Source organism: Camelus dromedarius, chromosome 27 (assembly GCF_036321535.1).
Source record: "Camelus dromedarius isolate mCamDro1 chromosome 27, mCamDro1.pat, whole genome shotgun sequence".
Lineage (NCBI taxonomy): Eukaryota > Metazoa > Chordata > Mammalia > Artiodactyla > Camelidae > Camelus > Camelus dromedarius.
This window is the reverse complement of record NC_087462.1, coordinates 1946751-1972305: the sequence shown is the minus strand read 5'-3', so window position 1 is coordinate 1972305 and position 25555 is coordinate 1946751. Positions and strand designations below refer to the sequence as shown.

The 25555-nt window shown below is 58.1% G+C and overlaps 2 protein-coding genes across 3 annotated transcripts; one reads left to right on the top strand and one right to left on the bottom strand.

The window, feature by feature from the left end:
- The first annotated feature begins 321 nt into the window (after window positions 1-321).
- Window positions 322-19698, top strand: TLE2 (TLE family member 2, transcriptional corepressor). Of its 2 annotated transcripts, none has more exons than XM_031436883.2 (20): window positions 322-603; window positions 680-777; window positions 1129-1192; window positions 1649-1693; window positions 3926-3988; window positions 6155-6229; window positions 6427-6607; window positions 6943-6962; window positions 8023-8130; window positions 8487-8531; window positions 9093-9242; window positions 10802-10940; window positions 11735-11895; window positions 12948-13024; window positions 13816-14065; window positions 14537-14784; window positions 14922-15069; window positions 16651-16801; window positions 17766-17842; window positions 19436-19698. In XM_031436883.2, the coding sequence occupies exons 1-20, from the start codon at window positions 580-582 to the stop codon at window positions 19541-19543; spliced, it is 2232 nt and encodes a 743-aa protein (XP_031292743.2). In that variant the 5' UTR covers window positions 322-579; the 3' UTR covers window positions 19544-19698. The 2 variants fall into 2 exon arrangements, with proteins under 2 accessions (XP_031292743.2, XP_031292742.2); XM_031436882.2 differs by having other exon boundaries at window positions 343-603; window positions 6424-6607.
- Window positions 19699-21313: 1615 nt separating this feature from the next.
- Window positions 21314-25335, bottom strand: TLE6 (TLE family member 6, subcortical maternal complex member). The gene is made up of 11 exons (XM_064480274.1): window positions 25000-25335; window positions 24858-24931; window positions 24482-24542; window positions 24300-24403; window positions 24175-24212; window positions 23317-23569; window positions 22974-23224; window positions 22547-22688; window positions 21994-22144; window positions 21656-21732; window positions 21314-21487 (listed from the first exon to the last, which is right to left on the bottom strand). Exons 1-11 carry the CDS (start codon window positions 25331-25333, stop codon window positions 21383-21385), a joined length of 1590 nt encoding a protein of 529 aa, XP_064336344.1. The 5' UTR covers window positions 25334-25335; the 3' UTR covers window positions 21314-21382.
- Between the last annotated feature and the right edge of the window lie 220 nt (window positions 25336-25555).

Below are 25555 nucleotides of genomic sequence, written 5' to 3'. Positions count from 1 at the left end.
CCTCCCCACCAAACTACTCCCCACAGCGGCCCACTAGGTATTTGTTTTCGGGCTTTTCTCTCTTGGGCCCTCGGGGAATTGGGGGGGGGCGATGTTTGCAGGGCAGAACGCGAGCCTCAGTTTCCCCGCTGGTCCCCGGGGGGAGGGAGGGAGGGAGGGGGTGGTCCCGGGCCGGCGTCCGCGGTCGCCAGGGCGCGAGGTGCGGGCGGGCCGGGGGCGGCGGCGCCACCTTAAGGCGGCTCTGCCCGCGGCTCCCGGCCGAGCCCCGCCGGAGGGAGGCGGCTCCGCGCGGGGCCCGCCGCCCGCGCCTCTGAAACCGGCCGCGGCTCGCCCGACCTTCTGCGCCCGCCGCGCGCCCCCATCGCCGCCCGGCGGGGGCCTCGGCACCCCTCGGTCCCCGCGACCCCGCGCACTCTCTCGAGGGGCGGGGGACTCCAGGGTCCCCTGCCCCACGCCGCCTGCCCCCTTCTTTCTCGGGCAGCCCCCCACCCCAGCCTCTCCCCCACCCCGCCGCCGCCTCGGCCCCCCCCCCGTATCGTCAAGCTCCGGCGGCGTGGGGGGGCCTCCCGGATCGGCAGGATGTACCCCCAGGGAAGGCACCCGGTGAGTGGGGGCCCGGGCTGCGGCGGGTGGGGGCCGCGGGGCGTCCGGGAAACTCAGACCCCGGGGTCCACCCCAGGCCCCGCTTCAGTCCGGCCAGCCCTTCAAGTTCTCGATCTTGGAGATCTGCGACCGTATCAAAGAGGAATTCCAGTTTCTTCAGGCTCAGTACCACAGGTGAGGGGGGCGGGGGCGCCCCGCCCCACGGGACCTGGCAGCTCACCTGGGGGCTCACCTGGGAGCCCGGGGAGGGGGCGGGGTCTCCAGCGTGCTGGGAGGAGGAAGGGGCCTCCAGGGGCGCGGGAGGACTTCTGGGAGGAAGTGCAGGTGATGTGAACGCACTGTCCAGTGCTGGGATATTTTGAGCCTGGGAAGGGGTGAGGAGGGACTGGGAGCGGGTGAGGAAGTGGGGAAGGGGAGAATCTATCCCGTCACTTTGGAAACTGGCCCAGAAGGGGACCCCGGAGGGTGGGTGTCTCTGCTGGGGGACAAGGAGGGTGGGATCTCCATGCCCTCTCTCCTTCCCAGCCTCAAGCTGGAGTGTGAGAAGTTGGCAAGTGAGAAGACGGAAATGCAGCGACATTATGTCATGGTGAGGAGGGGTTATCAGACCAGGGTTGGGGTAGTGGCAAGGAGTGCTGGGCTGTGAGTGGAAACACCCAGGGTGTGAATCCCGACTCCTGGACCACTCTGGTCCTCACTTTCTCTCATCTGTATAGTGGGCTGGTTGGGATTCCAAGCTCTCTCCAGGGCCCTCCCTGACCTTAAGAACAATGAGATAAGGATGCTCACTCTCCTGACCAGCATCCCTAAGGGGCCAGGGTCTCTGGGCACTGCCTACCTGTTCCCCTCTTCCTGGCCTGGGGAGAGTGGAGGGGGTTCTGCTTGCTGTTTGGAGCTCCCCCTCTGGGCCCCCATGGGGCTGGGAGGCTCTGGGTCCTGCTCTGACCCTTCCCCCAAGCCTGGGAGCTGTTGAAAGACCTAGGGTCACCCAGCCCAGCCAGACATCCATCGGCACAGTGGACATTGCTGGACTTTTCCTTTGCAGTACTATGAGATGTCCTACGGACTCAACATTGAAATGCACAAGCAGGTAACTGTGTGGGGGTAAAGGCGTCCAGTAGGGGAAGGGGGACATCTGGAAGCTGTGAGTTGGACCCAGTGCTCTGACAGTCCCAGACCCAGGGAACAGGGTTCTTAACCTGAAATCTCTGGGACCAGGGGGCCAGATTTCAGCTTCATGAAAAGAAATGGACTTCTGGAGACCTTGTCCAGCAGAAAGGCGAGTGGTGGGCCAGGGCCAGGGCCAAGCACCCCCTTCAAGGAAGGCTCGTAGCAGAGGTCAACAGCCAGGCCAGGCCAAGAGGGACTTCTGTCCCAGGAGGGGTCCAGACAGACAGTCTTAGTGGTTTCTTTCCATCTGACATTGGAGATGGCTCCTGAGGGTCTGAGATGGACCCCAAGGTTCTGTCACTGTTTTGAAGGTTCTGAGATTAACCATAATGATCTGAGGTTCTGAGACTGTCCTCAGCCTCTGAGTATGATCGCAAGGTTCTGAGTTAGACCTGATGGTTCTGAAATTGATTCCCATTGTCCAAGATTAACCCCCAGATCCTGAGACTGACCTCGAGACGGCTTCTAAGGGGATGAGAGGGACCCCGAGATTCTGAGGTTGATGGAATCTCGGATTCAGTCCATCAGGATGTTAGAGTAGATGGACAGAGCCTAGGGTCAGGGCTTCCTGGCGGGTGGGAAGAAGTGGGGGTGGACTGGGAGTGCTTGGGGGCGCCTGCCCTGGCATGCTTCTTTGGGTCTCCTGGGTCTGATGTGGGTGTGAGGGGGCTGGTCTGCCTGGAGCATAGTGTGGTCTCATGGGTGCATGAAATAGACCCCCTGGTGGGGTGGAGGGCCTGGGGTAGGGCCCCGGCCCTGGGAGCCTGGGTCTACCCTCCTGGTAGCGGATGGGAGACACACCCTACCCAGACGCACACTGCATACGGCACCCCTGTAACTCAGGCAGAGGCGAAGCACAGGCTGACAAAACACCCCCTTCCCCACCCACAGACTTCCCCTATGTTCAGCCTCTGTGGGGCACCCCTGCCCAGCCCGGGTCCTGGATGAAACCTTCAAGTAGAGCCACGCTGCTTCCATCCTACCCTCCATCCTTCTGACACCAGATGTGTGGATTTGCCACACACCAACCACTTCTCCACCTGACACCAGCTGGGTTCCAACACACTCCCCAGAGTCAGCGCAGATGGCACAGGGTCAGGGATCGGCCCCGGGGGACTGCCCTCACTTCAGATGCCAGGCGCAAGTCCAGGCTTCTGACCAACTGGATATAAATCAGGGCTCCCATGACCCACTCCTCAGGCTGATAATTTGCCAGAATGGTTCACAGAACTCGGGAAAGCTCTTACTTAGGATTACTCTTTTATTATAAAGGATATAACTCAGGAACAGCCCGAGAGAAGGGATACAGAGGGCAGGTAGGGAGTGAGGTTTGGGGCGGGCGCCGCCTCCCCGCTTCTCCACGTGTGCTCCTCCACGTGTCCACCACCACCGGAAGCTCTCAGAAGCACTTGATTAGGGATTTTTAGGGAAGCTTCATTACACAGGCACTATTGATTTCACACTGACCATTGGCAATTAACTCAACCTCTAGCCCCGCTCCCCTCCCTGGAGATCAGGGATGGGACTGGAAGTTCCAGCCCTCTTAGTAACCTCAGGTGTGGGTGATAGGGGCTTATTGCGAGTAACACAAGGTGCTCCCTCCCCTCGCCCCTGCTACTCAGAAACCCTAGGGTTTTAGGAGCTCAGTGCTAGGAACTGAGGCAAAGACCAAACATGTTTCTCTTATATCACAGCATCACACCCTGAGTGTGTTGCACCGGGTCTCCCCCTGCTTACAGCCCCAAGGCGCAGGTGAGACCCAGAGAGGGCCCTTGCCCCAGAGAGCCCTGGGCCCAGCCAGGGCTCGAACCTGGGACTCCAGGTGGAGGCCCAACTTCCTCTGTTTATGCCGAACTCAAAGCTCCTCGGGGTTGCAGTCTGAGCTGGGCATCTCTGTTAAGCGGGTCTGGCAGGCAATGTACCTGTCCTGGTCTTCTGGCTCAAGGCTGCCCTGGACATCAGGTGGAGGGCCTCCTCACCAGGCTCTCAGTCTGTCCCGAGGCCCATGCCACACACCTGCACCTGCGGTGACAGCCCCACCACCACCACCCCAAGCTTTGCAAAGGCTTATGCAAAGGGTTATGCCCTGGAGTCACGGTTCTGGATTGAGAGCCTTCCCCCGCCAAGCCTCCTCCTGATTTCTTCTTGCCAGGCTGAGATTGTGAAGCGCCTCAGTGGTATCTGTGCTCAGATCATCCCCTTCCTGACACAGGAGGTGAGTGGGCTTCGGGGAGGGGAAGGGGAGCTGGTTGGATGCTGCAGGCACTGGTTCTGCTGGGTGGCCTGGGGGCCTGAGCACTGGCTGGGGCAGGGCTCTAGGGATGAAGGAAGGTGTTGGCTGAGGGGGAGAAGGAGGCTCAAGCTTGCAGCCTGGCTGCCTCAGGCCAAATCCTGGCTGTGTGGCAGTGGACTAGTGCTTGCCCTCTCTGTGCCTCTGTCATGAAGTTTAGAAGAGTTGATACTTACCAGGTGGTATCTGATGCTGGGTGCTTAGTAAACATCCAATAAAAGTCAGTCCTTAGTACTCAGTGCCTACATGATGCTGAGTGAAATAAGCCAGCCAGGAAAGGACAAATACTGTGATTCCACTCACAGGAGGTCCCCAGAGGACTCAGATTTACAGAGACAGGAAGTAGATAGTGGGTCCAGGTCCTGGGGGAGGGGAGGGGGCATGAGTGTTTCATGGGGGCAGAGTTTCAGTTTGGGAAGACGAGACAGTTCTGAGATGGATAGTGGGGATGGCTGCACAACAGTGTGAGTGTGCTAAATGCCACTGAGCGGTGCACTTAGAAATGGTTAAAAGGGTAACTTATGTATTTGTAACCACAATAATATAAAAAGGTGGAGCTAGGGCAGATAAAACCATAGAGTGTGAGCACTTCTTTGAAACTTGAAAAATAAAGTTAGCCCTTAGAAGAATGCCCCAAACTGCAGGACCTCTGCACCCCCTGTTCCTGCTTCTGTCTGGAATGTTCTATCTCCAGAGAGACAAGCAGACAGATTCTCCCACAGGGTGGATACGCAGGGGGCCCTCATTGTGCTGGGGACCAAAAAAGTACTCATCTTGGTTTGGACCCCATGGAATCCGGGGTTTCTGGGCTGTTGGGATGGAGGGAGGTCCCGTCTGGACTCAGACTTAGAGATGGTGTCCGAAGCCCAGGGTGGGGACCAGGTGGCCCAGAGAGACAAAGGCAAAAGCTACAGGAAATAGGGTGCAGAGGCTTTAAAAGGAGTAAATGAAGACACATGCGTGCCCTGGCAAATTCCATCTTTCTAGACCAGGAGTTAGCAAACTACAGCCCCGGGGCCAGATCTCCAGCCCACCACCTGCTTTTTTAAATAAAGTTTTACTGGCACACAGCCAGGCCCATCCATGTCCAGATTGTCACCAGCAGCTTTCCCAAGAAAGTGGTAGAGTTGAGGAGTTTCAACAGAGACCCTCTGGCCAGCAAAGCTAAACATACGTAATCTCTGGCCCTTTGTGGAAAAAATGTCCAAACCCCTGGCCTAGACACACTGTCCCAGGTGGCCCCGTACAGGAGGGCCGGGCCAGCATCCCGGCACGTCCTCAGTGGGAACAGCCCAAACCCCTGTCATTGGGAGTGCAGGGACAGCAGGGGCCTTAGAGCAGACACAGGAGCGGCCAGCCCGGTGTGGCCATTTACGTTTGAAGGTATATTTCTTTTTAAATGTAGGATGTTAAATTTATATTTAAATTTGTATTGATTTAAATTAAATTAAACAAAGCATTCCGGTGCACCGTTGCACCAGCCACATTTCAAGTCCTCAGTAGCCACATGTGGCTTCAGTATCCAGCAGCGCCCTAGGGGACATCCTACCCCTGGAGGCGGGGGAGGCGGAAGGAGGGTGCGGTGAGGGCGGGGTGCACCTGCCTCCAGAGGCTGCCAGTTTGTATTTTTTGACCTGGGTCTTTGGCACATGGCACTGATTTATACTGTGGTTCTTTCCTGGGGTGGTGACTCTGCTCCCAGGGGACACTGGGTGACGTTGGGAACATTTGTGGTCGTTACGACTCACGGGGCAGGATGCCTGGCTTGGTTGGAGTTGGGGCCAGGGAGGCGCCACAGTCCCCCTGAATGGCCCGCTACGGAGGAGGACCCCGCCCCATGTCAGCAGTGCCAGGCGGGGGTGGACCCTGATTTGTAATGATCGGGTTTAACTGCACTTGAATGCTTTGTTTCTTTGTCTATGTGTTTGTTTCACGATTTTAAAAGGGAGGGGAGACAGAAAATAGAAATAGTGAGCACTGGTGGGAGAGGAGCAGGGCAGTGGCCGGGAGGCAGGGGCGCCAAGCAGACGAGGGGCTCCCCTGAGCGCGCCGCCCCCCCCCCCCCGCCCCCGCCCCCGCCCCTGTCCCCAGCACCAGCAGCAGGTGCTGCAGGCCGTGGAGCGGGCCAAGCAGGTGACCGTGGGGGAGCTGAACAGCCTCATCGGGGTGAGTCTTCCGGCCCTACCCCACCGTGGGTGGTGACGCTGGGCGTGCCAGGTGGGTGGCTGGCCTGGGCTCTGGCCACCCCGGAGACCTGAGGGCACCCCCTCTGCCTGGACCCTGTCCCGCTCGCCGCAGCCTCTGGGGGGGACATTGCCGGGGGCCCCCATCTGCCCCTGGCCCACCCCCCTCCTCTCCAGCAGCAGCAGCTCCAGCCACTGTCCCACCACACCCCCCCTGTGCCCCTCACCCCTCGCCCGGCGGGGCTGGTGGGCGGCAGTGCCACGGGGCTGCTGGCCCTGTCCGGAGCCCTGGCTGCCCAGGCTCAGCTGGCCGCGGTCACCAAGGAGGACCGGGCAGGCGTGGAGGCCGAAGGGTCCAGAGGTGAGTGGGCGGCACTGGGCAGCTGTGGCTGGGGGCACGGGGGAGAGGGGGTGCCTGGAGAGGGCCACCCAACTCATCTCAGTGTGAGGGAGGGAGGGGGCCACAGGCTCCCACTGCGCTGTGTGTCCTTGGGCAAATTATCACTCATCTCTGGGCATCTATCTGAATGGTGCAAGGAAGGGATGGTCCACTCCTTGCAAGGGCACTGGAAGGAAAAGCGGGGGTTCTGAGCTGGGAAGGGGGCTTTATGCCCCGTAGAGGGCTATGCTCTGGCACCATGCAATACAAATGCCTCTTTCCTTCCCATCTCTCTCTTGACCTCACCCCCACGCCAGTGGAGAGAGCCCCGAGCAGGGTAAGTTGCAGGGCCCTGGGAACTTACCCTCTTGTCTCGCACTTGCCTTGTAGCCACTCCACTGTGGCTGAAGCGGCTTCTGCGCTCACGGGGAGACCCCCACCCCTGCTTTCACACTGTGCTGCCCGCAGCCTTTTGTGGGGGAGGGGGGATGCTCAGCATACTAGGGTTTTATTTATTTAAAATTTTCTTTCTTGAGCAATTTTTGCAATTGAATGAATGAATACATGCCTGGGTAGCATCCTGTCCATCCTTCCATCATTAATTTATCCCTCCTCCACTCCATGTTATTGACGAGAGCACTGCCCAATAGAAATATCACGTGAGCCCTGTAGGGATTTTTTTTTTTTGAAATTGTTTTTATTTTGGAGTCATTACAGGTTCACAGAAGGTTGCCAAGAAATGTATGGGGGTCCCATGCACCCCTCACCCAGCTTCCCCCAATTATAACATCTTGCGAAACTAAAGTGCAGTATCGAAGCCAGGAAACCAACCTGGGTGCAACCCACAGACTTTATTCCCACTTCAGGGTTTCACATGCACTCGTGTGTGTGTGTGTGTGTGTGTGTGTGTGTGTGTGTGTGTGTGTGTGTGTGTGTGTCTATGCAGTTTCAATCACGTTTCACTTTGTGTGAACATCACTGAAATTTTTCTAGTAGCCACAGTAAAAAAGTTAAGTGGGTGAAATGAATTTCAATAGCGTTATTTTACTTAACAGAATGTATGTAAAACATTTCAATCTGTAATCAGCATAAAAAACTCTTCATGGGATCTCTTCCATCCTTTTCATGGTCCCAAGTCTCCAAGATCCTAACGCGTATTCCAGTCAGAGCTCATCTCTGGTGACCCCCAGGGAAGGGAGGTGATGTCTGTGGGGAGATTTGTGGTTGTCGCAACCATGGCGAGTCTGCCCTGGGAAGGTCCCATTTCCCAGATGGGAAGCTTGAGGCACAGAGCCTAATAATGGTGATGGGGACCCTCGGTTTGGGCCAGGCCAGGACACGGTCTGGGGGCCCAGGGTTCCGACCCTTTCCCCTGCCTGGCCCCTGTGTCTCTGCAGAGTGCATCCCCCTCACCCCCAGAGAGTGTGGTGGAAGAGGAGCGACCCAGTGGCCCCGGGGGCAATGGAAAGCAGAGAGCTGAGGAGAAGGACCTGTCAGGACCTTACGTGAGTCGGGGGCACACGCGGACTGGGGGTGGGGTAGCGAGATGGACAAACCTGAGAGGCTGATTGGCCCTGTGGGGCAACAGCTGGGAAGGAGGTGAGGCTGCCTCCTGGTCTCTGGTCTCTGGCTCTCCCTGCACTGCACAGAGGAGTAAACTGAGGCCATGGGGCACCTCTTGGGCACTCTGCTCCATCCCCTCCGTCCTCCTCCATGAAAGACCCCCGCACCCAAGCTTCCCTTGTGCTGAGCGAATGAACCAAGCCCCAGGATCCTAACCAAACCCTCCTGAGGAGGTGCCGGGGGCATGGAGGCAGGGGGGCGCACCCAGGGTGAGCTCTCCCTCCTGTGTCCCCCCCAGGAGAGTGACGAGGACAAGAGTGATTACAACCTGGTGGTGGACGAGGTGAGTCGGGGTCCAGCTGCCTCCTGCTCTGACCTCTGGGACCAGGAGTCAGGGAACTCAGAGGTTGGGGCCCAGAGCAGGCAGTGGGCTCTCCGGGGTGTTGGGGGGCCCAGAGGGCGTGGGGTCCTGGTGTCCCCCTCTCTGGGATGGCTGGGATGCGGATGGCGTGGGGCCAGGGGAAGTAGGGAAACCTGGACACCCCAGGCTGACGCCCTCTCCGGAGCACAGGTGGGGAAGAGGAGCCCCAGAGAACCCAGGAGGGGGACTCACTGTGTGACTCTGGGGGCGTGAAGCCCCCTCCCCGACCTCACTTTTCCCCAGCTGCTCAGTGCGGGCAAGGAAGCCCAGCCCACATGTAGCCATTGCTGTGGGCGCTTGTGGAGCAGCTCCTGTCGTTACCACGTTTCACGGATGGGTCCCCTGATGCACAGGGAGGTTTTGTAATCGTCCCAACGTGGGGCCTGCGCCCAGCATAGCGGTGGGGTGGGACACGGGAGGTGTATAGGGAGGACCTCCCCTCCCCCACTTCACCCCCACTCCTCATCACCTCCCCAAACCCAGGACCAGCCCTCCGAGCCCCCCAGCCCAGCTACCACCCCGTGTGGAAAGGCACCCATCTGTCTCCCTGCCCGTCGAGACCTCGTGGACAGTCCGGCCTCCTTGGCCTCCAGCCTTGGCTCACCTCTCCCCAGAGCCAAGGAGCTCATCCTGGTAAGGAGTGGGGGCGGGGGGCCTTGAAACTCATTTTATTCATCCTGGAGATCTGGAAACAGATGCTACCACACTAGACGTGGAGCGATGAGAAATGGGCAAGGCTGGTGTGGCCTAGCACTCCCTTCGTGATTATTTTGCTGCCTTCCTAAAAACCACCTCTGCTTCATTCAGGTAATTTTTCCTAAGTGGACTCACTCAATTGAACCTCCATAAATATGGAAAGGCAACTTTGCAAATAATATTAAAAGACAGCTCACCATCTGATGTGGGAAACAAGGATCTTGCAATAAATAGGAAATCCGGTGGAAATAAACACAGTAAAACTAGAGAACTGGCAACTCAGCCAGGCAGACTCCAGCCCTGGGGGTGGGTGTTAAGGCCTTTGAGAGATGATGGGGGACATGCCAGCCCTGACTGGAGACGTCCGTGCAAGGAAAGATGATTAATATTGGAACAACTTCTCCTTGCACATCCTGACGTTTAATGGCAGGTGTATGTAGGGATCACCTAAGAGAATTCGCAATTCATCTCCGTTTATCCCTCCCCTGAAACCTTCCCCAGACCCCTGCCCTGCACTTACCAGGGAGACTGCGGTCGGTTTCTAGGCCTCCCCTCCCAGCAGGTTGTCATGGCAACTGTCTAGGTTGGGGCTCCCAATGCATCTCCTGTGCCCTCCTCCCACTCCAAGGAGACACAGAGTGGGAGGGGCAGTGCTGTTCTAACAGAGAAGCCCCTGGTAGGTCCCTCTGTCCACACGTTGGCCCCATCCACCCCCTCTCGTGGGTGTGCAAGTGTGGCTGTCACAGAACATGTGATTGTGCCCAGGGGAGACAGCAGCCCACACAAGACGAGGATGTGAAGTTTCTTGAAAGGCAAAGGAAGTGATGGCAGAATGCCACAGACACAGAGCTTGTTCCTACACGGTGGTCTGGCTTCCCCTCTCTTCAAGGGTCCCTGAGGAGAGGGACAGCAGTGGGGGGCACCCCTCCTTGTGGGGAGCAAGGGTGCTGGTCTTTCATCTGGGAGCACACGGCGTTCTCCTACTTCAAGGACCCATCACAAAGTTGGTTCCTTGGCCATAAAGGATCTGACAGCCTCTGACTTTGTCTATCACCTTCTCTTGTGATCCCCACTGCCTGCAGGGTGTGCCCTGGCCCCTGTGGGCACCTTACCCCAGACGTAGGAATGCCTACTGCATTCCTGATCTATAGCTGCACCGGATACTTTATCTCACACACACGCGCGCGCGCGCACGTGCATGCGTGGTTCTTGCAACAGATTGCATTGGTTCCTGTGTGTGCACCCCGTGGGCAGATGGTCAGGTGTCCACCTGGTATCCCAAGTGTGCAGATGCTCACGCGAGCCCTGTGCTCTGCTGTGGGGCCCATTCCCTGGGGAGAGGTTGCGCCTGAGGGGGGAGGCGTGCAGACCCCTCCCGGGAGCCCGGGCCTACCCCAGGTGTGCCTGCTCCCTTCTCCCACCCACCTTCTGCCAGGATCTGTGGGCTGCAAGGCGCCAGGTGCCTGGGGGCATTCAGTCCTGCCCTTTCTCCCCAGAACGATCTTCCTGCCAGCACCCCTGCCTCCAAGTCCTGTGAGTCCTCCCCGCCCCAGGACGCATCCACCCCTGGGCCCAGCTCCACCAGTCACCTCCGCCAGCTCGCGGCCAAGCCAGCGCCTTCCACGGACAGTATTGGTGAGTGCCTGGGGGTGCTGTAGAAAATGGTAGGTGGCAGGGGGTGCTCTGGCCCTGGCACTGCCCTGCTGTTTCCATGACTCTGAGCTAGCTGCTGCCTCACTCTGGGTGTCAGTTTCCTCGTTGTCTTGCCTCAACGAGGTGCAGGGATGGGGGGACACTGAGGCCCAGAGATGGAGAAGTGACTTACGTGGGGGCTTTGGCCCAGTGCCCTGGGAAGACCAGTTAGACAGTCTCAGGTTTGAGGCCAGCTTTGGGCATTCACCAGCTGTGTGGCCTTGGGCAAGTGAGCTGACCTCTGTGAGCCTCAGTTTCCCGCATTATTAATTTGGGGATGACAGCGTTCTTCTTTTCCGTCTTACCTCCTGGCTCTATGCTGGTTCCAGAAGAAATCAGCCTGGGAACTTGCTTCAAGAAGCTCCCAGGTCGGGGGGGGGGGCGGGAACAGACCCCAGAAGTCCTAGCCCTGTGTGATCAGGGCTGGGGTAGAGGGAGCCACCCAAGATGGGCAAGATTGGAGGCTAGGGGTGGAGTGGGGAAGCTCAAGGATGTTCCTGAGATGTTGCTGGACATTGATTCTAGATTTTTGAAGGATGAATAGGAGTTCAGCAACTGAAGAAAGAAAGGGAAGGGCATGTCAGCCAGAGGGAACAGCATATTCAAATGTCTGGAGATGGGACGGGGTATGGTGATGCTAGGCCAGAGCGCGAGAGCCCCAGAGCTCCCCTAGGCAGTGGAAGGCAGGATCTGAGTCCAGCATACCTGAAGACCTGTCTCTGTCTCTTCTTGCTCAGCACTGAGGAGCCCCCTGACCCTGTCCAGTCCTTTCACCACGTCTTTCAGCCTGGGCTCCCACAGTGCCCTTAATGGGGACCTCTCTGTGCCCAGCTCCTATGTTAGCCTCCACCTGTCCCCCCAGGTCAGCGGCTCTGTGGTATACGGACGCTCCCCCATGGTGAGTCCTCAGGGTGAGAGATGCCAGGAGGTGCCAGCAGGGCCCAGGGGCTGGGGGCTGGGAGAAGCAGCCAGTTACATACAGAGAGACAAGGGAATAGGGCAAGGGAGGGGAGTCCGGGCTTGATACGTGCATGTGGGAAGACGATCTGAGGGTCTCAGTAGACCCACAAGCTTAATACAAATAAGCACCTGTGATTGTGGGAAAAGCCACTGTAATTATGTGGCATTAAGAGGAGCAGAGAGCCCCAGCCTTCAGCCTCCTAGCAGATGGTGTACAGTTGTTTGCCCTGAGTTTTAAGGGACTATGAGATTCTGGTAGATTGTGGAGGAAGTGTAGCCCAGGGAGAGGACTGGCAGTGACTTCTAATGAGGAGGAGGGGGAGGAGGGGCATGAGGCCCCTGAGCTGGGGCAGGGGGAGGAGACGGGGTCTGCGTGGGCCCCAGAGGGCAGTCCTGGGACAGCTGGGCGATAGTGAACCATCCTGAAGTGAGTGTAGACGCCTCCCAAGGGGATAAAACGCCTGTCGCTGGAGTTCCCCCAGGCCCGAGGCTGGGTGGGCACTTCCAAGGGGTAAGTTGTAAAACAGGGGTCAGCAAATGTCTTCTGTAAAGGGCCAGATTGTAAGTATTTTTGGCTTTGCAGACCAGTTGGTCTCTGTCACAACTGCTCAACTCTGCCTTTATAGCTCACGAGCCACCACAGACCACACACAACGGAATGGGCGTGTCTGTGTGCCAATAAAACTTTATTTACAAAAACAAGCAGGGAGCTGGAGTTTGCCGGCCTGGTTCTGAGCATTGGAAGATTCCTCAGAATCCTTCCAACTCTGGGGCTGTAGGATTCCCTGGCCAGAGACTTCCGAGTTCCCTTATGTGAAAACCTCTGCTGTCCCACCTGTGGGATGGGCAGAGGGAGGGCATCTCTGCTTTCTTGGGGAGTGGCTGATAAACAGATGGGGGGGTCCTCTGATAAACAGAGAGGGATATGGCCAGTGAGCAGATGTGGCTTTGGGTCACCTGCCCTGTGACACCCAGTTGGCTTTTTGGCAGATGGCTTTTGAGTCTCACCCACATCTCCGAGGGTCATCCATCTCTTCCTCCCTGCCCACCATCCCTGGGGGAAAGCCGTGAGTACCAGGGTGGGGCCCCCTGCCTCCTCTAAGCTGCTTATATTCTGGGGTGGGGCTTGGGGTTCCTTGCTGCCTTTCCAGAAAGTCTCTTCTGGAAGATAATGGGGGCTCCTGGAGGAGCTCTCTGTATAGAGAGGTATGTATCAAGCAAAGTCTAGACCAGTGGTTCTCAACAGGCGGCAGGTTTGTTCCCTGCCCCACCGTCCCGTCCCCTCGGACATCTGGCATGTCTGGTGACATTTTGGCTGTTACGCCCGAGTGCTTCTGGCCTCCAGTGGGCAGGGCCCAGGGACGCTGCCTAGCAGCCCACCGTGCACAGGATGCCCCCTTCAGTGACCCTGAGCCAAGAGCAGCAGGACTTTCTGCCATGCTGGGAATGCTCTGCGCTTACTGCTGTCCGGTCTGGTGGCCATCAGCCATCTGTGGCTTTTGAGCACTTGAAATGTGGTCATTGCAACTGAGGGACTGAAATTTTTAATTTCTTTAACTGGCCCCTGTGGCTGGTGGCTACTATTGGCCAGCGTCCCCTGGAACTTACAAGGCGTCTTCCTGGGTTCTGTATTCCACAGACATTGGCTAAGTGCTAGCTTACCACGCACCAGGCCACAGCCAGACCCCTTCCTGTTTCTCACTCTGACTCACTTTTGATTCTGTGGTGCCTTCCCTAAACGCATAGGGGCACAGATGGGGAAGGCACCTCCCTGCCGTGGAGAGTGGGGGTTAGGAGGGTCCCCGCCCCCCCTCCAGGGCGGTCCCCTCCCTTCACGTCATGCCCATCTCCCGTCCAGGGCCTACTCCTTCCACGTGTCTGCGGACGGGCAGATGCAGCCGGTGCCCTTCCCATCCGATGCACTGGTGGGCGCGGGCATCCCGCGGCACGCGCGGCAGCTGCACACGCTGGCTCACGGCGAGGTGGTCTGTGCGGTCACCATCAGCGGCTCCACGCAGCACGTGTACACGGGCGGCAAGGGCTGCGTGAAGGTGTGGGATGTGGGCCAGCCCGGCGCCAAGATGCCGGTGGCCCAGCTCGACTGCCTAGTGAGTGTAGGGCAGAGCCTGACGATACATGGGCGGGACTTGCAGGCCAGGGGGCGGGGTTTATGGGCCAGTGGTTGGGGTTTATAGGCCAACCTTGGTGAGGCTTGTTGGTCAGTTTGGGGCTGAACTCAGGCCAACCACGCGTGAAGATTGTAGGCCAACAGGGGACACAATTTATAACCCAACAGGAATGGGGCTTATGAGCCAATGGGGCGCGGCTTATTGACCAATGGGGTGGAGTTTATGGGCCAACCAAGGGCGGGGCTTATAGGCCAAAGAGGTGGAGCTTGTGGTTTAAGGGCAAGGAGGTGATGGTTTACAGACCAGCCAGGGGCGGAGCTTACAGGCCAACCAGGAGTCGGGGGAGCCTTCTCTCACACACGCTGCCCCCCACCCTCCCCCTGCCCCCTCTGAGCTTTTGTTGGCCTGGCTGGGATCCAACCCCACTCCCTTGCTTCTCTCCCCTCCCAGAATCGGGACAACTACATTCGTTCCTGCAAGCTGTTGCCAGACGGTCGGAGTCTGATCGTGGGTGGTGAGGCCAGCACCTTGTCCATCTGGGACCTGGCAGCACCCACCCCTCGCATCAAGGCTGAGCTGACCTCCTCAGCGCCCGCCTGCTACGCCCTGGCGGTCAGCCCCGATGCCAAGGTCTGCTTTTCCTGCTGCAGCGACGGCAACATCGTGGTCTGGGACCTGCAGAACCAGACCATGGTCAGGTGGGTGGCAGGTGCCCTGTGACCTGGTGCAAGCCCCTGCCCTGCTGCCTCTGTGCTGTGGGAGCGGAGGAGTGGCCTGGGAGGATGCTGGAGCAGCACCAACTCCAGGAAAGACTCTTGGGCCCTCCTCCCTCCAGGCAGTTCCAGGGCCACACCGATGGCGCTAGCTGCATCGACATTTCCGATTACGGCACTCGGCTCTGGACTGGGGGCCTGGACAACACCGTGCGCTGCTGGGACCTGCGGGAGGGCCGCCAGCTGCAGCAGCATGACTTCAGCTCCCAGGTGCGGCACAGGGTCTGGCGGAGGCGGCATAGACGCTCTGGGAATCCAGCCTCCCTCCCTCTCCCCCGGAGGCACCCACTTCCCGAGGCTGGGCAGGACCCAGTACCTGCTATCTGTGTCCGTCTTCCTTGTGCTTGAGACCAGTCTACAGCCCTTCCTCTTCAATTCTTCAAAGACAGACACAGGGAAACACAAAGGACCTAAGGGGTTCCTGAGACCCTCGGATCATCTTCCACGTGCTCTTGCCAAGCCACTCCCTGTCCATTGTCACTCCTTGTGTCGCTCCATTGTTTCTCCTCCCACTGACTCCACTGAAAGCTCCTGCCCGCCCCCCGTGGACTCACCGTGGAGGAGCTCCTGACCCCGGGGGACACATAGAGGCTGATGGAGGCGTTGGGCACAGAGAGGTCTCTGTTGACGCTCTGCTGTGGGAAGCCAGGCTGAAGGATGTGGTAAAGGGGCTGGACAGAATCAGGGGGCTCCTCAGGGCTGAGCAAAGAGTCAAGGACAAGTCTTCAGATACCCTGGACCCAGATCCTGTCTCCTACTGCCTTGGGAGGTGTGAGCTCCTTGGTCTGTCCTTGAAGGCGTCCATGCTCTAGTGTCACACATGCCCTGTGACACCTCTAGACCTCCCCACTTATTGTTCTCTCTGGCTGACATGCTTTTCCCTTTCTTTCTCCAACTGGTAAACTCCTACTCATCCTTCAAAACCCATTTCCAATTTGCCCCCTCCTTGAAGCCTGGTGGGAGCTAGCTCCCAAACTCTTTTTACCTCCTTTTCTCCTTAGCTTGAAGCCTTCTTTGATATGGAAATCAGGGGGTACAGGTGGATATAGTAGTCCACCCCCTGTCCCCAAAACTCAGACTGGGGTGCATATATAGCTGGTGATTCCACTCCATTCCATCTCCCATCCTGCCGGTCCCTGCTTCATTATACAGAAACCCTACCGTATGGCTGGGAACACGTGAAACCAGTCCTCCAGTCTTCTCACTGCTGTAAACTTACAGTGCTTTCCACGCGTGTCTTACCCACCAGTTAGACTTGGAGAGGCTTAGGATCGGGGAGGGTCTTACTCTTCCCTGTGCCCCATTTGAGGTCGGATACAGACGGCTGGGGCCACTGATCCTTTCCAATCAGAGTAAAAAGAGGCGTTGGCACGTGGGGAAAGTTCTGAGCGGGGAGTCGGAAGGCCTGGTCTTTCAGGGACTTGTTGTGTGACCTTGAGCGAGATGTGGCCTCAGCTTCCCTCCCACCATCTGCTATGGGGGCAGCTCGTGTCCCCACCGGCTTCTCCCCCTCCCTCCCGCCCCCTCTGCCCCCCATCCCAGAGCTGTTGTGCGTTCAGAGCCAGAGCGGATAATGGATGTGAGGCCCCGGGGTTCCGTGTAATTCTGATTAATATTAATGATTTGACATGCAGTTGCCTGCTGAGCTCCAGGCCCAGGGCCAGCTGCCTCTCAGCGTGGGGGCTGCAGCAGGAGAGGCTGGACCTTTCCCCTCCCCCTGGCCCCGCAGCTCCGGGCACCCACTACACCCCAAGGGGTTTTTAATCCTTTCTCTTCCGTCTTTGCCCCCAGATCTTTTCCCTGGGCCGCTGCCCCAGCCAGGACTGGCTGGCCGTCGGCATGGAGAGCAGCAGCGTGGAGATCCTGCACGTCCGAAAGCCGGAGAAATACCAGCTCCACCTCCACGAGAGCTGCGTGCTCTCCCTCAAGTTCGCCTCCTGCGGTGTGTCTGCCAGGGCGGGGCGCCGGGCAGGGGCAGGGCTGCCAGAGCACAAAACACAAAACACAGCAACAGCTGAAAACCCACAACAGAGAGCAGGATGCCTGGTTCAGTCTGAATCTTAGATAAACAAGAGATCGTTCCTTGGTGTAAGTACGTCCCAGGTATCTCCTGGGACATACACGGAAGGACACGTATTTGCTAGCATAAGTGTAGCTCCTCCCAAGTATTTTGTGGGACATACTTATACTAAGCAACAAATAATTTATGAGCATAAGTGTATCCCCAAAATGTGTGGGGCATATGTATACTAAAAAGCAGCTAGTTTGCTAGTGCGACTGTATCTCAAATATTGCACGAGATATACTAAATTTTTATTTATATTTATTCATTATTTATTTATATTTATTTTTTAAATTAATTAATTAATTAGTTAGTTATTTTTATTATTATTTTTTTAATGGAGGTAGTGGGAATTGAACCCAGGACCTCAAGCGTGCTAAGGACGTGCTCTGCAACTGAGCTATTCCTTCTCCTCCCCTTTTTTAGTATAAATATTTCCTAAGTATTTTATATAACTTAACATATACTTAAAAAAAACCCCAAATAATGGAATACTTGGGACACACCTGTGCAGCAGTGATGCTGCCGACCTGAGGTTCAGGTGCAACTGGGTGCCTTGTTCTCATCCAGCAACTCTCTCCTGAGGAGGGGGTCCCCCTTCTTTAAGGTCAGTTGCAGCCTTTTGGGGCCTTGGTCCCACCATCTCGAAAATGGGGGGAAGGCTGGATCCTCAGGTCTCCAAGGGGCATCGCATGTCCACAGATGAGGGCGGAGGTGCAGGAAAGGAGGCCAGAGGCCCGAGCAGGCTGCCCCATCTCTGCCTGCAGCCCCGGCCCTAGCCTCTCCCTCCCTCCCTCCCTCCCTCCCTCCCTCCTGAAGCCCCCACCCTCCCTCCCACCCCCAGGGCGGTGGTTCGTCAGCACCGGGAAGGACAACCTGCTCAATGCCTGGCGGACGCCCTACGGAGCCAGCATCTTCCAGGTACTTCATGACTGAGGTCCCCACCCTGGCAGGACGCCAGGTGCCTGGGGATACCGGATGTGGGGAGGGAGTTGAACAGAAGATCCTCCCCACCAGTGGGAGCTACTGAAGCAGGGAGGTCAGCCCGGGGCGCACCTGGGCACAGCCTGCTTTTGTTTTGTTTCGGTTTTGGTGGGGGTAATTAGGCTTTTGGGGTTTTTAAAATTTTTTTCAAATGTGTTGCATTTTTTATTTATTTATGTTAGCGGAGAGGTAATTAGGTTTACTTATTTGTTTGTTTTTAGAGGAGGTACAGGGGATTGAAGCCAGGACCGCACGCATGCTAAGCATGTGCTCTACCCCTGAGCTGTGCCCTGCCCCGTTTTGTTTAACTGTGATAAAATGCCTATAAAATTGGCCCGCTCAACCAGGTCTAGGAGCTCAGCTCAGCGGCGTTAAGCACACTCACACTGTTGTGCCGCCATCCCCACCGCCGTTTCCAGCACTTTCCCATCTTCCCAAACTGCAGCTCTGCCCCCACGAAACACCGCCTCCCCAGCCCCGGCCCCACCGTCCGCTCTCTGTCTCTGTGGATGTGACTCCTTTAGGGACCTCCTGTGAGTGGGTTCACACAAGCCTTATCCTTCTGTGTCTGGCTCTGTCACTGAGCGTCACGTCCTCAAGGGTCACGCCTGTTGGTTCAGGTGTCAGAATCGCCTTCCTTTGTAAGGCTGGCGTTGTGCTGTGTGGGTGGACCACGTGGTGCCCGTCCATCGTCCGCTCATGGACACTTGAGGTTGTGCCCACCTTTTGGCTGCTGTGACTGTTCATGTACAGCTCCTTGCTCGATGTGTGTTTTCATGTCTCCTGGGCGGGTATCTCAGGGTGGAACTGCTGATAACCATTAAATTTTGGAGGAACTGCAGGCAGTTTTCCAGACTTTCCATTCCCATCAGCAGTGTAGGGGGGTTCTCTCGTCTCCCCGTCCTGGCCGCTTGTTATGGTGTCTTTCTTATAACCATCCTGCTGGACATGGAGTGGTTTTTACATTTGTTAAAGGGTTGTGTAAAAAAGAGAGAGAGAGAGACAATGTGATGCAGATTGGTTTACTGGCCAGAGCTCATTTGGACTTAGGTGAGCTTTCAGGCCAAAGCTTGAAAATTTACTATCAGATCTTTTACAGAAAAAGTTTGCCAAGTGCTGGTGTAGGTCGTTCTGTTCTAGCCTTAGCCTGCTGTGTGTCCCCATGCCTGGTGCACACCCTCTCTGAGCTTCCCAGGAAAGGGTTGTTCTCCTGTTCCAGAGAACAGAGAACCTGCTCTTCCCAGGAGCCTCATCACCTGTCCAGCGGCTCAGCTCCAGAGGACCTTTCTCTGGAAAATGTTTCACCCTCCCCCACCTCCCCGGCTAGGAGAGTCTGGGCTCCCCACTCTGGGCTCCCCCACCTGAATCCTGTCTTGGCCCCAACCTGGACCACAGGCTCACCCTTGGGGGCAGGCACTGCCCCAATCGCCTTGCCTCTTCCCTCTGAATGTCGTGCAGGTGGTCAGCAGCCTGGACCTTCTGGTGCTGGCTGGGCCTCATTCTCCCTTCTCTCCCTCTCCCCCTTGCCAGTCCAAGGAGTCGTCCTCTGTGCTGAGCTGTGACATCTCCGGGAATAACAAATACATTGTGACGGGCTCAGGGGACAAGAAGGCCACCGTGTACGAGGTGGTCTACTGAGACCCCCTCTTCCTCACCCCCAGCCCAACTCTGGGGGGACGAGCACGAGGGGCCTCCTGGCCTGTGGTACCGTGAGCTCTCAGTCTCATCCTCCCCTGCTGGATGTGGGCCGGATGCTCAGGGGGACTGTGGGGAAATAAATGTATTTATCACAACTGCCTTTCTGTCTTGGCCTAGGGAGCTAGGCATCGTTATGAGGGAAGATCACTTTCTGGTGCTGGGGCTGTGGGTCAGTGGCTCTCTTTCTCTCAGCCTCTTTTTCCTTATCTGGACACTGAGGGAATTCATTCTGCATGAAATACTGCAGGGTGGACCATGAGAAATGGCTGTTGTATTGGGCCATGTGGTTTCTGCTGTGCCGTGTAACAAACGGCCCCCCAGATCTCGGCTGAAACAATAGACATTTATTTCTCACTCACATCAGTGTGGCAGGAGGGGCTCGACCCCAAGTAGGTGCTTAGGCTCCAGGATGGTGGAAGCTTTCACATCAAAGTGTAGCTTCTGGGGCCAACATAGCAGGGACAGTGAGTCATAGACAGCTTTTACAGCCCTGTCCCAAAAGCTTTACTGCCTGCTCTTTGGACAGAATCATCCTGAGATGCTGCCCACACAAAGTGGGGCAAGGGATGTGATGGAGCACAAAGCTATTTGGGGTGCATTCATGTTTCCTTTGAGACCCAGTGAGAAGTCCTCAGAGCTTGGTACATGATGCTTGGCCCACTGTCAGGTAATAAGCAGAGGTCACAGTCCCAGCGGAGGCGGGAGCTAAGAGAAGAGCTGTTCAGAAGAGTCATGGAAGGGTGTGCTAGGAACAGAGGGAACAGCATGTGCAAAGGCTCAGAGATGAGGAGTTTGTGCTGGTGGAAACCAGGAAGTTTGGGGGTGGGAGGGAAGGGGTGTTCCTCAACTCCAGCTCAGGCTGAAGCAGAGAATGCCCATGGCATTGTGAGCCCAATTTGGGGAGGGGTCTGTGGGGGAGGTGAAGCCATCAGATCTGGGTTCTGGAAGCTCACATGGGCTGCCACGAGGACTATGGGTTGGAGGGGGCTGGGGGGTGAACCAGAGCTCTGGGAAGTTTCTGGAGCGGGTGGTAGGGGGGCAGGGTCCCTGCTGGAAACAGTCAGGCCCAGTGGTTTCTGAAGGCAGCGGATGGAGGCAGGACAACTCTCCCGTGATGGAAACCAGACCCACTGGTGCTCTCTGGGATGCGGTGAGCACGTGGGCCCCATGGGGAGGGGCAGGGCGCTGGCCCGCAAGGGCCCCTGCTGTAAGCTAGTCGCCCCCCCCGCGGCATAGCTGGCGTCGGGGCTGTAGCGTAACTCTCTTTTTGGGGCATCCTGGGCACTAGGGGTCTGGAGCTGCGTCCCCGGCCCCCACCGGCCTGATGCCAGGAGCACCCCCGGCTGTGATAGCCACATTTGTCCCCAGACATGGCCTAGTGTCTCCTGGGGGTTAGACTCACCCTGGGGGAGAAGCACGGGTCTAACAGGACCCAGGCATCTCGGGAAGGACGGAGGACTGTATGCCTGGGATGGCGCAGGCAGTGGCTGGGAAACGGCCCTCCAGGACACGGGGAGAGAGGGGCTGTGGCACAGGAAGAAGGTTTCCGTGTCCACTTGCCCCGATTGGGGGGGGGGTCAGTGGCTCTGATCAAATTCTCAGGGGATGTGGACTCGAAAGGCTCAAAATCCCAGGCTGGACAAAGTCCTTCCAAATCCCCACGAGATGGCCAGGGGACAAGGGGCAGGATGTAGCACCCAGTCAGCGTTTTCCAATTGCTTTATTACACATGACCAAGATCACAGGCCCAGCCGTGCCCACCCAGCCCCTGGCGTGCCCTCAGTACGCGATCTGATACACCACAGCATGGTCCCTGAACCCCGTGACCATCAGGTGGTTGCTGGCGGACACATCACAGCACGTGATGGAGGACGTCTCGGGTACCTGGGGGGGTTGGGAGCAGAGCAAGGGGGCCCATCCGTCCTTGCCTTAACACCTGCCCATCAGTTCAAACATGGTCCCTCTTGTGCCCTCGCATCTGGACCCCTGGGCTCAGCCCCTAAGTGCCCAGAACACATGAGCACCGACCGCCCACCGGCCCCACCCCCATACCTGGACCACCGAGGTCCCTGTGGGCATGCTGTAGATGCTGACCAGGCCGTCTGTCCCCACACTCACCCACCAATGGCCTGGGAGGAGTCAGAGGGAACCCGGTCACAGGGAAGCTGGCAGCTAAGGGCCAGACCCCTGGGGATCTGGGGAGCAGGGAACCCCCACATCCCCCATGGCCCTGTGGGGAGTATCACTGAGGGTGGCACCTGCTGATGAGGGCACGGGGGGTGGTCAGGAAGGGTCAGAAAGGGCTGGGTGGAGTCCGTCTGAGTGATGCAGGGCACTGTGGGAGGCTGGGGACCACTGGGGACTCCCCCTGCCTCCTCGTGGCCACTCACCAAGTGGAGAGAACTTCAGGCCAAGGATGGTGCCATCCTTACATCCCACCATGCGCTTCTGGCCCCCCCGAGTGGGCTGCAGCCACTGCCGGCCATTGGCTGTGCCCACCAGCACCCAGTCCTCCTTGGGGCTTGCGGACAGGCTCATTATCTGGGGAACAGGCAGCAGGGAGAAAGCTGATCAAGTCCCATTTGGCCCAAAAGGCGGCAGGAGCACAGGCACCCACCCTGGGAGCTCACTGCCCACCCACTCCTGGCTGCCAGGCCCCGACAAGCAACTTTACGCCTCTTGGCCTTGGTTGGCTCATCTGCAAAATGAGTGTAGTCCTCTCTACTTGATGAGATTATCACAGAGACTGAAGAACAGGAATGCCCGACACAGAGCACAAAAGCATCCGAGGAGGACACAGCTGATCGGGGAGGACGTCCCTCCCTTTACAGCATCACTAAGACTTGGCGCACAGCTCCCTCCTGCCCTTCCCCGAAGCGCCCGCCTCCTCTAGTCCAAGTCCAGCCGCTTCCTGGCTGAGCAGGCCCCATTCCACCTGCGCACCTGAGCCTCAAACAGGTATTCCTGGGGGTCCCTGGTGGTCCTCAGGTCCCAGCACCGCAGGCAAGCATCCAGACCCCCCGTCCAGATGTTCTGGTCTTTGACAGCGATGCTCTTGGCTCCGTTCAAGCACCCCGGCAGGTCCCTGGCCAGGAAAGGGCATCATGAGGTGGGGGGGTCAGGGCTGAGACTCTGGGCACACCACCTGCCTGTCACACCCACATGACAGATGGGAAAACTGAGGCAGACAAAAAGTACCATGACCAGGCTTGGAGGAAACAGCCCAGACAAGATTTGAACCCGGGTCTTCAACTCTCAAATGCAAGTTCCCAGAGGAAAGGGGCTTTGCACTGGAGACTGCTGGGTCCCAGCTCAGGGGTCAAAGTGGGAAGGGGATCTCAGGATGACCCTGTCCATCCCCAGGCCACACCTGACCACGCTCTGGTTCCGCAGGTCCCAGATCCTGACGGTGCCATTGGTAAAGCCGGCAAAAGCCAGGCAGTCCTCGGGGCTGGCGGCCAAGGCCTGGCAGCTGAGGCCCGCACAGGGCAGCTCCGCTCTCACGTACAGGGAAGGCGCCATCAGGTCCCACAGGCTCACGCCGGCCAGGTTGTGGCCGCCTGTCAGCAGGGCTGTGCTATTTGAGAACAGCAGGCAGGTGCGCAGGTAGGCCCCGGGAATCTGGGGTGAGCGGAGCCTGGGGTGAGCTTCCTCTCCTGAGAGAGGCTCTCCTGGTGCCCACAAACCCTGCCCCCCACCAGCCCCACCCTCACCTGCACAGGCAGGTAGCACTCCGGATACCAGGCCACCACCACCTGCTTGACCAGGCTCCACACCTTCACGCCACCCCTACCACAGGTGAAGGCGTGCCGCGTGAAGCTGCTGACAGCCGTGGCCAGCACAGGATCCCCGTGTTCCAGCCTCCGCTTCTTCTCCACTCGGTGTGGGACGGCCAGCTTCTTGGGTTGCCAGGGCAAGGCATCAGGCCTATTACTCGTGCTTTCAAAGTCCTCAGGATCCCAGCATCTTGGGAGGAGAAGCCTCAGGGTCACCAGCCTGCCTGCAAGCCTCTCTACCCAGAGGGGGTCACCTACCAAGCCCCACAGGGTCTTGGTTCTTTTTCAGATTTGGGGGTTCCTCTATACTTCCCTAAGGTCCTACCCACACCCCTCCAAGTATTCCCCCTCTCCCATAACCAAACACTGCTCCCTTCTGCCTGGAATGCTTTGCACTATCCCAACAAACTCCTACTCATCCTTCAAGGTCCTAACCATTATGCCCCTTCCTCCAGAAAACCTTCTCCCCAGTCTGGGATCCCTGAGCCTCAGACCACAAGGTTGGGACTGCCTGCATCCAGCTCTGACACAGCCCCTCTCCCTTCCCACTCCATGGGAGTTCCTTCCCCAAAGCCCTTGAACTCAAAGCCGGTTATGTGGGGAGGGGCAGTGATGCTGGTGTAATTATAACTTGAGTCACACTTCTCTACCCAGACCCCTCAAGCTGCAGTTACTAAGGACAGCACCTTGGTGATAGGGAAGAAAGAAGATACACCTACACCTCCGATCCCCATTTCCTGCCGGGCACAGAGGTACCCACACTCCACAGAGAGGAGGGGCAGTGCAGAAACTTACATGGGCTTCAGAAATTGATCCGCTCTCCCGGCAGCCTCCTGCAGGCAGATGAGATCACAGCTAAGCCACATCCTCCTCCGGCCCCAAGCCGCCCCCCCGCCTCCACGTGGGGTGCCGGGTCTCACCTGAGCCGCGTGGGAGGACACCCCCCGGCCTACAGCGCCCCATCCTGTGCTCTCTTCTTTGGAGCCCTCACAGTTGCTGGGGGAGGGCTTAGGTAGGCTGAGAACTGGGCAGAGAAGAGTGGATCAGAGGCAGGCATTCCCCCTGCCCCTGGGGCAGGCTGCCCTCCCCGCATCAGGATTACCCAGAGTGTCCTCGTTAAGTACTTCCACTCCCAAGCGTCGTGGTCCTGGGTTCTGGCTTTCCTGCCCGCGGGAATTGGGGAGATTGGTTCAGACCAAAGGATCTGTCCAGGGTCAGTCTTAGAACCAGAACACGTTAGGAGGGTCCAGACAGTGTGGTTGGGACTCTCCAATGGTCTGAAGTCCATCCTCCCGTCCAGGCAGAGCTGCGGACAGGCTCCGGCACAATCCGGAGTCCTCTGAGGGTATCCAAGGGCTGAGGTGGAGGAGGTGGGCCCATCCCACAGGAACCCATGCGTCCCAGCCTGGGGGCCAGGCCGGGACGACACCCAGCCCAGCAGCTCACCCCTCTGGGTACTGAGGATTCCAGTTACTTACCAGCCCTGGCGCCTGGCCTGTCGCTATGCCAACGGGAGGGAGGAGAGGACAGAGTGGGAGATGGCAGGGCATCCAAGTTTAGCCCTGGCTGCCCCTCCGTGTGGCCCGAGCCCCTCCTCCCCTCGCCCGCAGGGAGACTCACTCCTGAGGCCCGGGCGTTTCTCCTTCTCCCGGGTCCCAGCAAAAGTCCGCCAGAGTTCCTCAGTCAGAACGTCCTGCCACAAGCGGGGCTCCGAGTCCCAGGACAGCCGCACATCTAGCTCGAGGTCGGCCTCGTCGTCCATGCCAGGAGGCTGTTGGAGCCAGTCGGAGGACCTCGCGGCCATGGTGTCTTCGAAGTTGGGCCCCTGGAGACTGGACGGCTGCAGGGTCCTGACCCCTGCGTGCCGGGAGGCCTCGGGGCTGGCCGGCCCTTGGGAGCCCTGGCTGGCCTGCTCACCAGAGGAGACCTGGCTCCCCTGGTGCTGGAAGAACATGTCACGAGGGACATGAGGACATGTCCCAAGCCCCGAGCCCGCCCCCTCCCTCCTCGAGGCCCCGGGAGCCCACCTCCCCCTGCTGCAAGCCCAGGGATAGGCTGCAGGTTCCTAGGAGACGCAGGAAGTCCTCCGCCTAGAGGGGGGACGCCACCCCAGCCAAAACTTCGTCATCTGACAGGCCTGGGCTTGCGTCCCCTCCTACGAGCCAGAGTCCCCGTG

Excerpts from the sequence above, each read along its gene's own strand:
- TLE2 (XM_031436882.2), top strand. The coding sequence starts at position 580 with ATGTACCCCCAGGGAAGGCACCCG. Across the intron at positions 604-679 it reads ACCCCCAGGGAAGGCACCCG|GCCCCGCTTCAGTCCGGCCA; the intron begins GTGAGTGGGGGC and ends GGTCCACCCCAG. Across the intron at positions 8,131-8,486 it reads AGGACCTGTCAGGACCTTAC|GAGAGTGACGAGGACAAGAG; the intron begins GTGAGTCGGGGG and ends TGTCCCCCCCAG.
- TLE6 (XM_064480274.1), bottom strand. The coding sequence starts at position 25,333 with ATGTTCTTCCAGCACCAGGGGAGCCAGGTCTCCTCTGGTGAGCAGGCC. Across the intron at positions 24,932-24,999 it reads GAAACGCCCGGGCCTCAGGA|GGATGCCCTGCCATCTCCCA; the intron begins GTGAGTCTCCCT and ends AGGGCTAAACTT. Across the intron at positions 24,543-24,857 it reads CAGGCCAGGCGCCAGGGCTG|GAAAGCCAGAACCCAGGACC; the intron begins GTAAGTAACTGG and ends TCCCGCGGGCAG.